This window comes from Equus quagga, chromosome 11, assembly GCF_021613505.1.
Source record: "Equus quagga isolate Etosha38 chromosome 11, UCLA_HA_Equagga_1.0, whole genome shotgun sequence".
NCBI classification, from domain to species: Eukaryota; Metazoa; Chordata; class Mammalia; order Perissodactyla; family Equidae; genus Equus; species Equus quagga.
In genome coordinates this window covers 71,663,348-71,679,680 of record NC_060277.1, presented here as the reverse complement: position 1 = coordinate 71,679,680, position 16,333 = coordinate 71,663,348, and the positions used below count along the sequence as shown (strand labels likewise).

The window sequence follows — 16,333 nt, the reverse complement described above, 5'->3', positions numbered from 1 at the left end:
GACACTTTTCTCCTCCTGCCTGGCCACCATTCACAAGGAGACCCCAAATCGGTCCTAACCAAAGTTCCTAACTGCCTGTCCTCAGGGCTCAGGAAGCCCCTGAGCGATGCCTCCCAGCTCCCCATCAGCAGAGTGGGGCAGATGCCCATAAGCCACTGCCCCCTGACCCTTCTTACCCATAGAGGGTCTCCTTGGAGGGGACCCATCATGGCCAGAAACAGAGGCTGCTGCAGCAGAGCGAAGAGTGCACTGATCAGAGACTGCAGTCCTGTGAGGCTGCCAAACTGGGTGGAGGGGTACCTGCCGGGCAACACAGAACCTGTCACCACAGGTGCCACTCTCCAGCCTTCCAGATGCTCCTCGGCCTCAGCCTGGCTCCAAGTGCCCCCAGGCTGCACCTCAGTGTCAGAGAAGAAGCAGGAACAGCCTCAGAGAATTGGGTGGTATCCACCTTTGGATTACTTCTTGCTGAGTAGTTCTACAAAGTGAATTTCTCTTTCGGCCCAGCCTGAGGCCTCAGACTTTGGGGTGGACTCCACCCCACCCAAATGTACCCTGAGCCCATGGGTGTCTGGCCAAGCTGAGTGGAAAGTGTGGTGCCAGCGGGAGTCTGCAGCTTGGGAAACAGGCCAGGGAGCAGGTTGGAGGCTGGGCCCGGCTCTGCTGCGCCCTCATCCAGAGGAGCATTGTGTAATCACGGAAACTCAGCATCACGGCTCTCAGTCCTCCCTCAGACCCTGCCAGGGCAGCCGCAACTTCCTCCAGGCCCGCGGGGGTGGGGGACACGCAGACCTGGAATGACCCCTGTGGGATGCTGTTGGGAGGGGAAGAGAGATTCTGAGATTCTGGCAAAATCTCAGCAAACGTCAGGCTTTGTAGCCCCAGAGGTGGGAAGAGATTCCCAGAGAGGAACAAGCTTCAGTCAGAGACAGACAGCGGGTGGTGTCTGGGTTCCAGTTTTTGAGCCAAGCTCGAGCCCAAGGAGGAGGGATGACTGTGGTTCCGTATGCACGTCTGGCCTCTAGGAAAAAGGAGGCAGCTTTCATCTCAGCCAAGGCCTGAGGAGGCTGTGGGCAGAATCAGACCCTTTGAGACTCTGGGTGAAAACTGTCTGATATGTTCTGGGCTCAGTTGTCCATGTCACTGCCCCTGCTGAGGGCCATTTGAATGTCCCCTTTTAGCTTTGGGCAGCCAGAACCCACCCCTGCCCTTACCATGAGCAGCAAGCGGCAGCCCCAGGACTCGGCTGAGCAGCAGCCCCCTGAGGCAATAATGAGCTGCACACGGGCACTGACCCTGGCTGTGGGAACTGACTTCATGTTAAATGCCAAAGCTTGTGGGCACCCAACTGTCTGGCCACTCACCCACCTCCTGCCAGGTATGGCCTTCCCAGTACCCCCAACAGAAGGCCTGGTATCTGTCCCCTGATGCAAGAAGATGAACCCGAGAGGACAAGCTGGCTCCCTCTCAGGACCTTAGTCCTGCCATGAACGTCCCTCAGGTCATTCCTTCACTCTTGGCCACCAGGCCACCCACAGGTCCCAGGACTTACACGGCAGCGTACAGGCCCCCGACGGCAGAGTGGATGAATCCTCGTACAATCGTGTGTAAGATGAAGGAGAGGATCTGAGGGAGGGAAGCCGAGCATGAGCAGAAGACTGTGAAGGCCCTCACCTGTCCACCACCCCACAGTTCCTGGGCTCCTGAGCAACAGGAGCACTGGCAGCCTGCAGTTGGCTCATACCAGCTCTCCCAGGCCAATTCCTGAATTTTCAGGAATTTTGCAAGCCAGTTGTTAAACACGGTCATTACTAAAACTTAAATTTTATAAACTTGCAATTAAGCAAATTATATTAAAAGCAAAGGTAACGAATACTTAAAACTCATCATGTCCTAATTATTTTACTATGTTTTACTATTATCTGTTATCTGTCCTCTTAAGGTTTTTTAGGTCTATTGTATATGTATGGTGGAAATACCATATGATGGTGTGTTACTGTGAATCTCTTTCCAACTTCATAATCGGTGACATTATGTTGGTTGAAATCAGCCACGGTGAGAGCATTTACACTATGGAAATTGGCAAATGCTAAAAACCAGGGCTCCCCCTGCCCCCACCTAGAGCCTGTTGTTGAATATGGATTGGCACAACGTGAAGGAGGAGGTCGCTAAACATGACTCGATTCCCCTGCCTCTGCCGACCTGAGGACTGTGCCCCGGGGTCTCCCTGCCTGGTCACCCAGCCCTAACTGGCAGGTGGCTGTCCTTCTCCCCTCCCTAGGAAAGTTCTGCTTCTCAAGAAGGCCGCCGCCGCTGGCAGTCTCAGCAAGCTCTGAGAAGCACTTGTTAATGATTTCTGAGAGGCACGAGAGCTGCCCACTTTGCCACCAGGACCCTTTGCCTTTTGCACACAGCCCTGCCATCCTGCTAGGCAGCCAGGACCTGTTCCCAGGAATGTGGGCAGTGGTGGCGGCAGGGGCTGCTCTGTGGTGTTGAAAGAGAGCTGTACCCGAATGTACACACACACACTTGGGCGGGCCCCCCCTTTCCATTTCCAAGGCCTTGTGGCCTTTTCATAACTTTTCTTTCAATGAGAACTAAATAAAACAAAAACAGATGACTGTCCCCACTGAGCTTTGCCTCTTAACTGGACAAGGTGGTCAGAGCAAGAGTGTGCCAGTCTTGCAGAAATGGCAGCTACCAGGAGGCCGGGGCGGGCACTAGGAATGCAACAAGACCCCCACTTATAACTGCTACAAGTCACCAAGGGTTTACTCTGGTCTGTACACACAGTATGAGCACATAAATGTGACAGGACCTGTGGGTAGTGCACACCTGGGTGTTTGACATACCTCAACACGTGGCCACTTGTAAAAAGGGACTCTTGCTTTCCTCTTGGACCTGGCCCAAGATACTATCTGGACTTGGGCTACACCCATCTGAAAGCAATGCCATCACTCATGTCCCTTCAAAGTTCATAAATGGGGGGTTGGGGCTAGAACACTTTCATGGACCCAAGGATGGAACCAGGCAGGTGACAGAGTCTACCTTGCTCAAAATCTCTGCCAAAAGTCAGGTTTCAACAGCATCAAAAATCTTGTGCAAAGGAATAAGGCTTTTGAACCCAGATGCCAAGCAATCATCACAGTCTTTTTTTTTTACTCTCTACAACATAGAGACCCTGTGGGTATTCTTGGATCAGAGGAGCAGATGTTCCCACCAACGCCACAGATTGGCCAGACCTCTTTGGACATCAGATTTCAGCTGTTTGAGCAAATGCAAACTAAGTGGCCACAAAACTACCCCACATAGTTCCGGGAAATGGTATGATGGTGGTATTCACGGTATGCAAGAGGCTCAAAAGACCAAGAAAAATGACAAGGTTCAAAGAGAAGAGTGTTCTGTGAAAAGCAGTCCTAGTTTCATTTACGGTTCACTCCCAGCATCGAGCACAGAGCCTGGCAGGTAAAGGCCCTTGGTAAATAACGGTGGGCCGGTTGGTTGGTTGGTTGAATTAAATGAATGAAGACTCAGCATTCTTTTTGTTGACAGCTGCCATGACACATATGCAGCTTTTAGTTTCGTTATCCCATTCCCCACCTAGCCTCTCCCTCTCCCCACACCCACCTGGAGAGGCAGGTTGGGAATGAGGCAGGTCACCCCAAAGCCCACGAGCAGCAGGTTTGTGAAGGCGAAGGCCCGCACGGCATTGGTGATCTTCTGGATCTGCCGGTCCCGCTTCTTCTTCTTCTTCTCGCCTCTGTGGAAATACAGAGCACACATAGGAGCTGAGGGCTCCCCGGAGGAGGATGGGCTCTCCCAAGAAGTCAGGCCCAGGGGGAGACAACTTGTGGACAACGCAAGACTCAGAGACCACCCAAGCACATGTTAGGGACTGCCGGGGCTGGGCCAGCACTATGGACACTCCCTACTGCACCCTCTTGACCGAGTCTGAGTGTGAACTTCAGTGGAGAGGTTAGATATGAGAAGACGGTCATCAACACGCTGCACTGCTTCAGTGAAGGCTGAGCGCCAAGGACAGGGAAGGAAGGAGCAGAGTGTGCCCAAGTTAGGATGTGGCAAAGCCTCACTTCACCACTGGCTCCAAATTCACCAGAATCCTGCAGGGAGCTGATGATAAGCCACATGATAAGCCAAATAAGGGAGTGAGTGGATTTCCCCTTGCGGGGCAGGAGGGAGTGAAAGAGAAACAAATATGCAGCAGATGGAACTGGAATGGGCACAAACAACCTCTTGGCTGTAGGACCTGACCTAGATAACAGAGCATTCTCTATAATTATTTCCTTGTGAATTCATTATTACTGATTCTGTCTCACCACCCACACAGCTACCCCATGGACAACTGTAGGACATCTAAGAGTGAATGCCAAGTGCTCAGAGAGGTGCAGGGAGTCCCAGGTCACCCACTTCCTCACTAGGTGGCATCAGGCAAGTTCTCAAACTCCTAGCTTCAGTTCCCTCATCTATAAAGTGGATCTAAGACTAGTATACACCTCATGGAGGTGTTGTGAGGCTTAAGTGACATAGTGTGCATCAAGTGCTTGGCAAAGCGCCTGATACAATAAACAGCAGCTTATTATATTACGGTGGAGTCACAGCAGACAGCATTTAACTCATCCTCTGATCTTAGAGCCCAGCCCTTATATAAAGTAGGGCTCCAGTACCTTGTTTAATCCTCACAATCATGAACAAATCTATTAACACACATTATAGTTACAGCCACATACTCCTCATACCGAGTGGAGTACACCGTGCAGGCAACAGGACTGTGTGAAGATGTCTGTCTACCCACTGTGCTACCCGTGCTGCAGCTCTGAGCGCAGGCCCGAAGGCAGGATGGTGTGAATCCAGTCGTCTGCACACAGACCTTCCTCTGGTTTCTCCTCCTCTTTCATTGAGCTCAGTGTTCCCCAGACTTTAGCATACTAAAGAACTTCCATAAAGAAGCAAGAGACCTAAATGTGTGCTGAACTGAGTGAGCAAGTGTTGGAAAACTCTTGCAAAAGTAGCTGTGAGCAGACCCCTCTGCTGCCACTCCTGCTGACTTTAAAACCTCACCCACCCAGCCTGTCCCTGCCTGACACCTGACTCCCTGGGCTTCTTTCTCCAGGGCCTGGGGGCTGGGGCACAGGCCCTGCCTACGCACTGGTTGGCATCTTTCTCCTCAGGCTCCTCAGAGGCATCTTCACACTCCTTTAGCCTCCAGTCCATGACGTAGCCGATGACAGGGGCTGTCAGCAGGCAGAGCAGCTGGAGCACACCGAAGATGGAGGTGTAGAGGCCAACTGGGGAGGAAGACGGGCTGTGTCACAGGGGCTGCTGGCAGAGACCCAGGGCAGGCACTGGGCAAAGCCTGAGACCCCAGAGGCCCTTCTGGGGTCTTCCTCAGACCCCCTCTTGTCACTGTGGCTCGTGAGGGGAGCCCAGAGACTTTAACTTCTGAAATCAAAGCTGGAGCAAGAGGCAGGCCACCCTATTCTCCGAATCCGCTGCTAGTTTACAAGAAACTGCTAATGAAATCCAGTATGTCACAATGAGCTTCCCCAGAAGCTCCAGGAAGTCTCTATGACTTAGGAACCACAAAATTACCAATGCCTAGGACTGACGCTTTGTCTGCAACTGACCATCGGCTTTCTGCCTCTAGAAATATACCAGGAAGGCACCACTCACAGGGGCTCTGACGTAAGGGCTTCACTCTTCAAAAAGCCTTAAAATTATAATGCAATTTTTCAGCCAAATAGAAGCTGAAAGTTGACTCCCCCCCCCCCCCCCCCCCCCCCCCCCCCCCCCCCAGCCCCGCCCCTAGTTCTGGCCAAGAGGGCTATTTGGAGTTCAAGGCAAGGTGTTTCTCAGATAAACAGAGACTGGCTGGGAGAGGATGTTGCAGTGTTCTCCAAAATTCCCCCTGCTTACCAGTGGCCATCACTGCATCAAGAAAGCAAAGGTGAAAAAGCAGAAAGGAGCCAAGTTAGCAGCAGAAACCTCAGGTAGTTATAGGGGAACAGAGCATGGAGGCAGGCTCGCTCTGGGCCCAGCACACATGCTGTTCCCCACCGAGACCTGACACCTGACTCTCAGAGCACCCAGGGGAGGCAGAGCTTAAGCCAGGCTTATGGGAGCGGAGGCGGGAGAGGGCCCAGCATGAGTGCCTGCTGATGTTTTCCTGTCTGCTGGGGCCTCAGTCATGTGCAGCTGGTGCCTCGTCACAGGCAGGCTGGTGAAATCAGGCCTGCGGCACTTGCCGGGGACTGTGATGGGGAAGTGGCATGGGTGTGGAACAGGCAGCAGAACCAGGGCCCCTCACGGTCACGCGCCCTTGGGAACACACTCTGTTATGGTTACCTCCTGCTGCCCTCCAAGGGTGAGGGGTCAAAGAATCCACCCCGACCCCCAGCCACGCATCTGACACCATGAGTCTCCCTCACACGGCCAGAGCTGGGCCTGCTTCCACCCCACCGGCTCCCTGACCCTGAGGCAGCCCCTCTGGGCAAAGCCAGGCTATAGGTATCCAGCCAACAGCTCAGAGGAGCAGGATGGGGAAAACCAATGCCCGGTCAGCCACAGACTGAATTTCCTGGCCCAACTTCCTCTACTTCTTGAAATTGACTTTCTGAATGTGGGAAACACTTGGAAAAAATTCCTCTTGGGCAGCAAAAGATTCCTCAGAGAACTCGAGGAAAAGGCCATGACTTAGCAGCAGGGAGAGCTGCCTCCCAAGGGCCCGTGAGGGCCTTTCTCCTCATACTCCAGGCCTCCACCTCTCTGGGCCTGACAGTTTATGATACAGGGTATTTAGACATGATATATCAGCTTTCCGTAAAATGTGGTCTGCAGATTTTAATGAGTGTTACATGATAAAAGCGTTCCTGTGGTAGAAATCTAGGGGAACATCACTGGGCTAAAACAAAGCTAAACAGGTAACTTTCCCTGTAGAGCCCCTCGGGCCTTTACTACGCCAGGGTCCCTCCACTCTGCTTCGCCACGGACTCCCATTTCACAGTGAAACCAGTGTTGTCTGGGTCCCTTTGTCATCTTTCCCTCTTGCTGAGGCTGGAGATCTTGTCCCTTTTAAAAACTGTGTTTGATTCCTAGGATATCTTCCCCTAGGGAAAAACAATTAAACCCACAAAAAAGTTGCACACCAATGAGATTGCAATAAGGATTTACTGAATGTGTTTGTCCCGCTTGGGGATGACTAAAGCTGACTCAGCACAGGCCCTGAGGAAGTACTGACTTTCTTTGTAGAATCAAAACCTCTAATCAGCTGAAGACCTTCTGTGCTGTTTTGGAAAAGCGGTATGTGGGTTATCAGTTCTGTTTACCAGACTGAACAAGCCTCGGCTGGATCACACACAGGAAACCTCTGCCTGGCCTTGCTTCCCGGTTCAGTGCACAGACCCCAGTGTAGGCCTAATTGCTCCAAAGTCTCCAGCCGTGATGCCCCTCCCCCGCCAACCTGGGCACCCAGCCTTTCCACTCACCAGCTGTGGTTTCAAGGGTGGGAGGATTCTTGGCGTTGGGTTTGATTGGCATCTTTCAACAAGCTCTCAGGTGTACTCTGTTCTAGTCAATGTTGTCATTTACAAACACACACAACCGCTCCCCTCAGGCAATGAAATCCATACACCCCACAGCTCAAATACATGCAGTTATTTTAGGCCTTCCCCTCCCTCCTAAACCGGGAAACTCTGACGGGGACATGAAACAACAGTTGGGGCTGGCTGTGCTGAAACAGCTCCAACAAGCAATCAGTCTCTTAGATTTCACCATTTCACGGCCCTGCTGGTCCAGCCCAGCCTAACCCCTTCCAGCCAGCTGGGCAGTGGGCGTGACCTCAGGCAGGCAGGAGTGACCACCGCTTGCAGAGTATCCTCCTGGGGGGCTGTGTACAAAGTCCAGGGGCCACCTACCTATGTCCTGGTCGCCGCTGACCAGGAACTTGAGGATGTTGTTCATGGCACCCATGTAGAAGATGAGCCGCAGCTGCGTGACGCACATGGTGACTAGGCTGAGCAGCAAGATGGGGCTGAACACGCTTTGCATGAACGAGGGGGCTGCTGTAGGAAGAAGGCCGTGGGCACTCAGGGAGAACCGGGGCCAGTACCACCGTGGCCCGCAGCCCACCCATCATCCAGGGGCCGGGTGCACGGGGAGGAGAGGTCTGATTTGCTGACCAATCACTCCATGATGGATGCAAGGACGGGCACGTGGGAGGTTAAGGGTGTGGGTTGGAGTTGGGTCACCCCGTTGTGAAACGAGTTGGGTGAATCCCTTACCCTCTTTGAGGCTTAGTGTGCTCATCTGTAAACCAGGGGAGATGGTGCCACCTGCCCTTTTGGGATGAAGCGGGAGTTAAGTGAAATGATACCCACAAAGCCCTTAGCTGGTGCTGTCCCCAGTGAGCAGGGGCTGTGGCTGTGGCTTCCAGATCTGGACTGGCCATCCCCACCCCGTCGCCAGGGTGTGAGTGTGGATGTGGGTGCAGATAGCCCTGCCGACGTCTCAGGCAGGACTGGAAGGTGAGGCCGAGCAGTGAGTACCTGTAGTGTCTGGCTGGCACTTCACCTCCAGGTCGACAGTGGACAGGCACAGCTTGTGGCCCTCCTGCAGCGCTGCTTGCTCCTTCGCGTTCCTCATGGAGCTGCCCACGCTGAGGCGGCGCCCCACCGTGGTCACCTGCTTGTAGAACTGCTTCCCGGTGATCTTGTGGTCAAAGCCCAGCCAGCTGAACTTGATCTTTACCCTGGAAGCCACAGGAGAGTGTCTGTCAGTGCTGCCCAGGGTTTTGGCTGAGACAGAGGAGTGGGGCAGACAGTATATCCACTTACGAGTAGTCCATGTCCTCTGGCCCCGGGAAGGGCTCCAGAGGCCAATTAAAGAAGCAGTTGAGGAAAACCAGCCCAGAGCAGCCGGCCCAGACCACGAGGATGATGATGAAGGAAACACCGAAGTCGTAGATGACCTGATAGGAACAGTGGGGGAGGGGCAAGGCGGGGCGTGGGCAGAGTTAGCAGAGGGAAGCTGGAGTGGGCAAGGAGGCAGGGGGCGTCCAGCAGCCCCGCTCTCCCTGCACTGAGCTGCATGAGGAGAAATAGCCCTGTCAGCCCGGGTGTTTGATCATCAGACACCCCAATAATCCCAGCTCACCCTGGCATGTCACCCCCATGCCTCCAGCTTGGACCAAATGTCACCTCCTTAAAGAGGCCTTTGCTGACCACTCCCATCACTGGCTCACAGTGAACAGTCCTAGCTGAGATTATTGACTTCCTGATTCATCTACTTGTCCATCATTAGTCTAGCTCCCTGAAAATAGAAACCTGCTAGCCTGGCCCACTGATGTTTCTCCAGCATCTTGAAGAATATACATGGTAGCTGCCAAAAAAGCCCCTCGAGGAAGGAACAGATGGATGTCTCACTTTGCTCCTCTGTGAAATGGGCATAACCGTGGCATGTATGCTCATGGTGTAGTGGTGAGCATTAGGCAGGTGGGATCCTGGTAGAGTGCTCAGTACAGGGCCTGGCAAGGTGGGAAGCCTGCTGAGCATGCTATTGTCATTACTACCATTTATTTCCAACACAAGAGTCCCCAGAGTACTGGCAGACAGCTGCCCAGCTCCCCAGGGAGGGGACCAGCAGTTAGACACTGAGAAGAGGAGGAGCAGGAACTCACAGGCTTCTCTGCACTCCAGGAGGGAGAAGCCCTAAAGACTCCAGGAGGGCTGGCCCTAGACCCTCCAAGCCCCTCGATTCCCAGGTGGCCAGCCCACATCTGTGACCCCTTTTCCTCATCTGTGGCCTACCTCCCGTGTACCTCAGGAAATGGGATTTTACTTGGTGCTGGTGTCAGAGGAGGAAGAAGCCCCTTCAGAAGCCCTGGCTTCAGGAGCAACAGGGTTTGGAGTAGGAACGGGCTGAGGGACTGTGAAGTGTTGGCTTCATTCTGACCCTGGGCGACTTCCATGGGCTCAGAATCCTGCCAGGGAGGGAACAGCTGAACCAACTTGGCCGAGAGCAGTGCTTTGGCTAATGGGAGTAACAACCCAACAACAGGAGACCTGGGGCTCGGGAGACTAGAGTGGACTCAGGACCGGGAACCACTCACCTACCCCCTTTCTCTACCTCAGCCCCGAAATGCAAAGACAGCCTGCGGTAACACCCTGTAGTGATATGCTTGAATTTTTCCCTCCCCCCTGGCCCAGTGGGTTTCTTTTCTGACTCCTGTGGTGCCCTGGTGCATCCTCCCAGGTGTGGGTGGTGGGGAAGGGACAGCCCCAGCGCCAAATTACTTCCTTCTTCAGAGAGGGGTGAAGGAGCCTTCGGAGAGGCCTCTGCCCAGACACTAGTCAAAATTACTGTGCTGGAAACCTGCTGGCCACACCCTCACCTTCATTCCCGGGAAGGTGACTGCAGAAGAGGCGTAGGATCCAATCATCAAGGCAATAAACGTGGACCGAAGGTCACCGAACATGTTGGGCAGCTGAAAGACAAGAAGCCAGGGAGACTGCAGCTGAGAGATTGCAGGATGGGGAAGGAGGAGGGGAAGAGAGAATCAAGGCATCCTCAGGTACCCTTTCTTATCTGCTCTTCTCCCTGTGTAATTCACAGGGGGTGTGGTCTGGGGTGATTACTGCTAATTGAAAGTTTTTCCTTCCCGGACTGAGGTTGACAAGGGGAGGGGAGGAGAGTAACACAGAACTCAGACTCTACTAATGTAAAGAAGGAGCAGCCGGGCTTCCTGGATGGCAAGGGTCCCCTCTGCTCTCTGCTCCAGCACAGGCCAGGGGCCTTCCTGTCTTTGCAGGGTTACACCGAGATGCCGGTGAGCAAAGTTGTGGGCCTCAGGCATCCCTCAAAGGGAGAAAGCCTGTTAAAAATAAGACTCTATTTGGGGATGAGAATGTCATTTTATAAATAAAACTATCAGCATCCCAGAAGGACCAGACGTCATCAAAAGCTGCTTTCAGTTCTGCGAGAGCAGGGTTTTGGAAGGTGCCAATCAGACTTCTACAGTCCTTTAGGGCTGACGGGGAGCCAGCTTGGGATTCCTGCTTGTGCATTTCTTTCTTTCTTTTTTTTTTCCACGTTTTGTTTTGTTTGAGGAAGATCAGCCCTAACATCTGCTGCCAATCCTCTTCTTTTTGCTGAGGAAGACTGGCCCTGAGCTAACATCCATGCCCATCTTCCTCTACTTTACATATGGGACGCCTACCACAGCATGGCTTGCCAAGCGGTGCCATGTCCACAGCCGAGATCCGAATGGGTAAACTCCGGGCCGCCGAAGTGGAACGTGTGAACTTAACCACTGTGCCACTGGGCTGGCCCCTTTTTTGCTTTTTTAATTTAATTTTTTTATTTCAGTAACATTGGATTATAACATTATATAACTTCCAGGTGTACATGGTAATATATTTCTAATTCTGCGTAGATTACATCATAGTCACCACCCAAAGATGCCTAATCATCCCTTTCACCCTCCCCCCTCCCTGCTTCCCCTCTGGTAACCACCAATCCAATCTCCGTTGCTATGTGTTTGATTGTCATTGTTTTCATCTTCTACTTGTGAGTGAGATCATATGGTATTTGACTTTTTCCCTCTGACTTATTTCACTTAGCATAATACCCTCAAGGTCCATCCATGTTGTCACATATGGCCGGATTTCATCATTTCTGATGGCTGAGTAGTATTCCATTGTGTATATACCACATATTCTTTATCCATTCGTCCCTTGATGGGCACCTAGGTTGCTTCCAAGTCTTGGCTATTGTGAACAATGCTGCAATGAACATAGGGGTGCATGTATCTTTATGCATTAATGTTTTCAAGTTCTTTGGATAAATACCCAGCAGTGGGATAGCTGGATCATATGGTAGATCTATTCTTAATTTTCTGAGGATACTCTATACTGCTTTCCATAGTGGCTGCACAGTTTGCACTCCCACCAGCAGTGTACGAGGGTTCCCTTCTCTCCACATCCTCTCCAGCACTTGTTGTTTCCTGTCTTGTTAATTATAGCCATTCTGACCAGAGTAAGGTGACACCTCATTGTAGTTTTGATCTGCATTTCCCTGATAGCTAATGATGTTGAACATGTTTTCATGTGCCTGTTGGCCATCCGTATATCTTCTTTGGAGAAATCTCTGTTCAGATCTTTTGCCCATTTTTGGGGATTCCTGCTTGTGCATTTCTAAGTGCAAGGAAGGCTTTCCCTTTCCACCTGATGTTTTGCCCCAGCGATGGGCACCTGAGAAGGCAAACGGCAAGAAAGTCTTCAGGGTCTCCTCCCAGTGAGACCACTCTTGGCATTTCACAGCAGCTCATTCTGGGCCCATCCAATACGACTTTGAAGCTAAATCCCTCAGCGATTCCACCCAAATCCAGGCACGATAAAATACGGTAACACAGTCATGGATCCACAGAAGCGGGGCAAAGTACACCCTCCCAAGCAGCCAACCACAGCTTCTCCCACTAACCTCCACATTGCACCACATGTTGTAAAGCTTTCCCATCCACACCCACAGTGTCCCTGGTGTTGAGGATTACTCTGTGACAGCTAACCTGTCTCACTGCATTCAGACCATTTACACAGACCTAAGCTACGCTCCCCTCCCCGATTTCTCTGGAATCATTCTCGCGTTTTATCAAACATGAAACACGTGATGGCTACCTGCAACCAATCCACTGTTGCTGAATGGAGGCAGTCTGAACTTGGTTACACACCTGCCCCTTACCAGCTCTCCCTGTGTTCCCCACAATTAAAAACAAGTAAGGGACATGATAAAAATTAAAAACGTTTGTGCTTTAAAGGACACCATCAAGAAAGTGAAAAGACAATGAAAAGACAGAAGAGAGAAAATATTTACAAATCATATATCTAATAAGGGACATGTATGTAGAACACAGGAAGAACTCCTATAACTCAATAATAAGCACATGAGAATACTCAATAATGATACTCAGTATCACTGATCATAGGGAAATGCAAATCAAAACCACAATGAGATACTGCTTCATACCCCCTAGGGTGGCTATAATAAAAAATAAAATCAGATAATAACAAACGTTGTGAGGATGCAGAGGAATTGGAACCCTCATACACTGCTGGTGGGGACGTAAAATGGTGCGGCCACCGTGGGAAACAGTCAAGCAGTTCCTCAAACAGTTAAACACAGAGGTACCACATGACCCAGAAATTTCACTCCTGGGTATACACCCAAGAGAAATGAAAACAATGTCCACACAAAAACTTGTAAGTCAACGTTTATAGCAGCATTCTTCATAATATCCAAAAGGTGCAAACAACCTCAATGTCTATTAATAAATGAATGGATAAACAAAATGTGGCAATGGAACATTCAGCCATAGAAAGAAATGAAATACTGATATATGCTACAAATGGATGAACCTTGAAAACATGTTAGGTGAAGGAAACCAGTCGCAAAAAACCACAAAGTGCATGATTCCATTTACATGAAATGTCCAGAATAGGCAAATCCGTAGAGACAGAGAATAGATTAGTGGTTGCCTAGGGCTGAGGTAGAGGAAGCTGGGAGTAAACAGGGAGGAAATGCTAATGGGTATGGCGCTTCTATTTGGGGTGATATAATTGATTATGGTGATGACTGCACAACACTGTGAATATACCAAAAACCAGTGAATTGTATACTTTAGGTGTATTATATGGTATGTGAATTATGTCTCAATATCACTGTTGAAAACCATGAATAAGGTACTTAAGATGTTTTGGGATCCCAGGATTAAAAAGGAAGACGAATAAACCTGTAGTGCATGGCCAGCTAAGCCATCTTATGGCATGGCGCCAGGGTGGCCATCCAGGCTTCCCAAAGAATTCCCAGCACACAAAGGGCGCTTCTTTCAGCCTCTACGTAGAGGGGACCCTCTGTCCACTCAGGCTTCTCAGGGAGGGTCAGAAGGGCACAAGGGGCACACGGAAATTCCCCCTAGCAGGAGCCAGAGGAAATGTGATGTGCTCATGTGTGCCAGGCACACCAAGGTGAGCTCTAAAGGAGCCCAGTCTTACTCTTTGCACACCTGCCTCCCAGGAATGCTGTGGTTCAAAGCACATGCCTCAGTTCCCAAGTTCACATATTCGGGCTGCTCCACGCTGGCTGCCCGGGCAAGGCAGCCTCACAGGGGAGGCATCTCTGGGGCCATATCCACCCCAGGGAGAATCTAAAGATTAGCTCTGCTTGTATGGAAGGAGAGAACTCTTCCTGCCTGGGATGCCATCTAACCAGGGCAGGTAAAGGAAGAAAGGGGTCAAAGAGGGTTCAGAACCCAAAGAGAAGAGCAGATGGAGGCCCAGAGCCTGGTGGAGAGAAGGTCACTCGGTACAGAGCCAAACTAGGGAACACTTCTGTCGCTGCAGTCACCTCGGGGCACAGAGTGGCTCAAACTTCCCGACAGAGCTAGGGGATACTCCAGCTTGCTAGCTAGCCCTTGTCCTACCTTAAGGTCAAGTTTGCTTTAACTAAACCCAGGCTAGAGGCCAACACAACAGGCCTTTGGAGTTCGCACACAACCCTGACCTGATCTTCCGGAGGCTTCTCCCCAGAACTAGATCCAGGACAGGAAGCAAGAGGGAGCTGGAAGAGGAGACTGACCTTCCATCTGCCATGGAGGAGGCCCTTGCCCTCATGCCTGGACAAGGGCAGTGGCCTTCCAACTGCCCTCTCTGCTGCCCTGCCTGGAACATTCTTAGCAATCCCAACATGTTATTTTGGTCACATCAGGCCCATTCCTAGGCAAACCATCCAACCAGCCCTCCCACCAACACCTACTTCCTGTATTTTAAATTATGATTATTTTTCCTGATTAGAAAAGTAAAGCATATCCATTGAAAAAATTGGGGGGGCTGGGCTGGTGGCATAAGGGTTAAGTTCACGCTTTCCACTTCAGCAGCCTGAGGTTCATGGGTTCAGATCCCAGGCATAGACCTGCACACCGCTCATCAAGCCATGCTGTGTGGTGTCCCTCATAAAAAATAGAGGAAGATGGGTACAGAACATTAGTACAGAGGAAGATTAGCTCAGCAACAATCTTCCTCAAGCAAAAAAAAAAAAAGAGGAAGATTGGCAACAGATGTTAGCTCTGGGCCAATCTTCCTTACACACACACAAATTTGGTACAAAGAACACGTGAAGAAAGAATAAAATAAAAATCACTGCAATACAGTCATGTTACCCTTTTGATGTATTTCCCTTTAATCTTTTTCCTATGAATACCTGTAACTTTTTAACAAAACTGGGATCATATGCTACATGTTGTTTATAAACTTTTCTTTTTTACTTGATATATTATAAATGTTTTCTAATTTTGTATTCATCTTTAACATAATTTGTAACCACTGCCTGTTATTTCTTTATCTGGATGGTCTATAACTTACACAACCATTTCTCTGATGTTGGACCTCAGGTCCTTTTAATTTTTATCTTAAATAACATTTCAATGAACATTCTTCTTTTTTTTTTTTTTTTTTTGAGGAAGATTAGCCCTGAGCTAACTACTGCCAATCCTCCTCTTTTTTTGCTGAGGAAGACTGGCCCTGAGCTAACCTCCATGCCCATCTTCCTCTACTTTACATGTGGGATGCCTACCGCAGCATGGCTTGCCAAGCAGTGCGATGTCCGCACCCGGGATCTGAACCAGCAAACCCCGGGCCGCTGAAGCAGAAGTGCGAACTTAACTGCTGCGCCACTGGGCCGGCCCCTCAATGAACATTCTTAAAGATAAACATACGTGCACATAGCTATTATTTCCTTAAGGTAAATTCCCAAAAGTTGAATCATTAGGAAAAAGAGAATACACATTTTTAAGTTTTTGTGATACTCTGTGCCAAACTGCCTTCCAGAAAATTCACACCAATTGCTACTCCCCCCAGCAGCATAGTAGAGTGTCTCGTTCACTGTAGCCAATTCAACGTTGTGTGCTATCATTATTTTAAAAACCTGCCACTTCACCAATATTCTTGTTATTTTAAAATCCATTTCTTTGTGTATATGGATGAAATGAATCAAGCACTGATATTTGCTTCAAAATAATCTGGTTGGTGGGTGAAGGTAGAAATGAAGCAAGACTGGTCATGAGTTCATAATTGTTGAAGTTGCAAGATGGGTACATAGGGTTCATTAGACTATTTTCCCTAATACCATATTAAAATCTTTCCATGATTAAAAAAATAAATTGAAAAAAACTTAGATTTATTTGATTACTAATGACTTTGAACATTTTTCTACAATTTTTAAAATCAGTCATTTATATTCTTCATTTCTCCTTTTCCCTTATGAGGATGTT

The 16,333-nt window shown here is 50.1% G+C and overlaps 1 protein-coding gene across 3 annotated transcripts in view; it reads right to left on the bottom strand.

Moving 5' to 3' along the window:
- The window catches only part of SLC43A2 (solute carrier family 43 member 2), a 42,543-nt gene that overhangs the window by 5,574 nt on the left and 20,636 nt on the right, over positions 1–16,333 (bottom strand). For 2 of the 3 annotated variants that reach the window (XM_046674922.1, XM_046674920.1), the window contains exons 6-13: positions 10,406–10,498; positions 8,850–8,983; positions 8,562–8,764; positions 7,932–8,078; positions 5,168–5,306; positions 3,628–3,760; positions 1,553–1,626; positions 177–300 (exon numbers count right to left, since the gene is read on the bottom strand). In XM_046674922.1, the coding sequence (XP_046530878.1) occupies positions 177–300; positions 1,553–1,626; positions 3,628–3,760; positions 5,168–5,306; positions 7,932–8,078; positions 8,562–8,764; positions 8,850–8,983; positions 10,406–10,498 (1,047 nt within the window). The remainder of the gene's footprint in view (positions 1–176; positions 301–1,552; positions 1,627–3,627; positions 3,761–5,167; positions 5,307–7,931; positions 8,079–8,561; positions 8,765–8,849; positions 8,984–10,405; positions 10,499–16,333) is intronic. The other variant, XM_046674921.1, reaches the window with a different exon arrangement.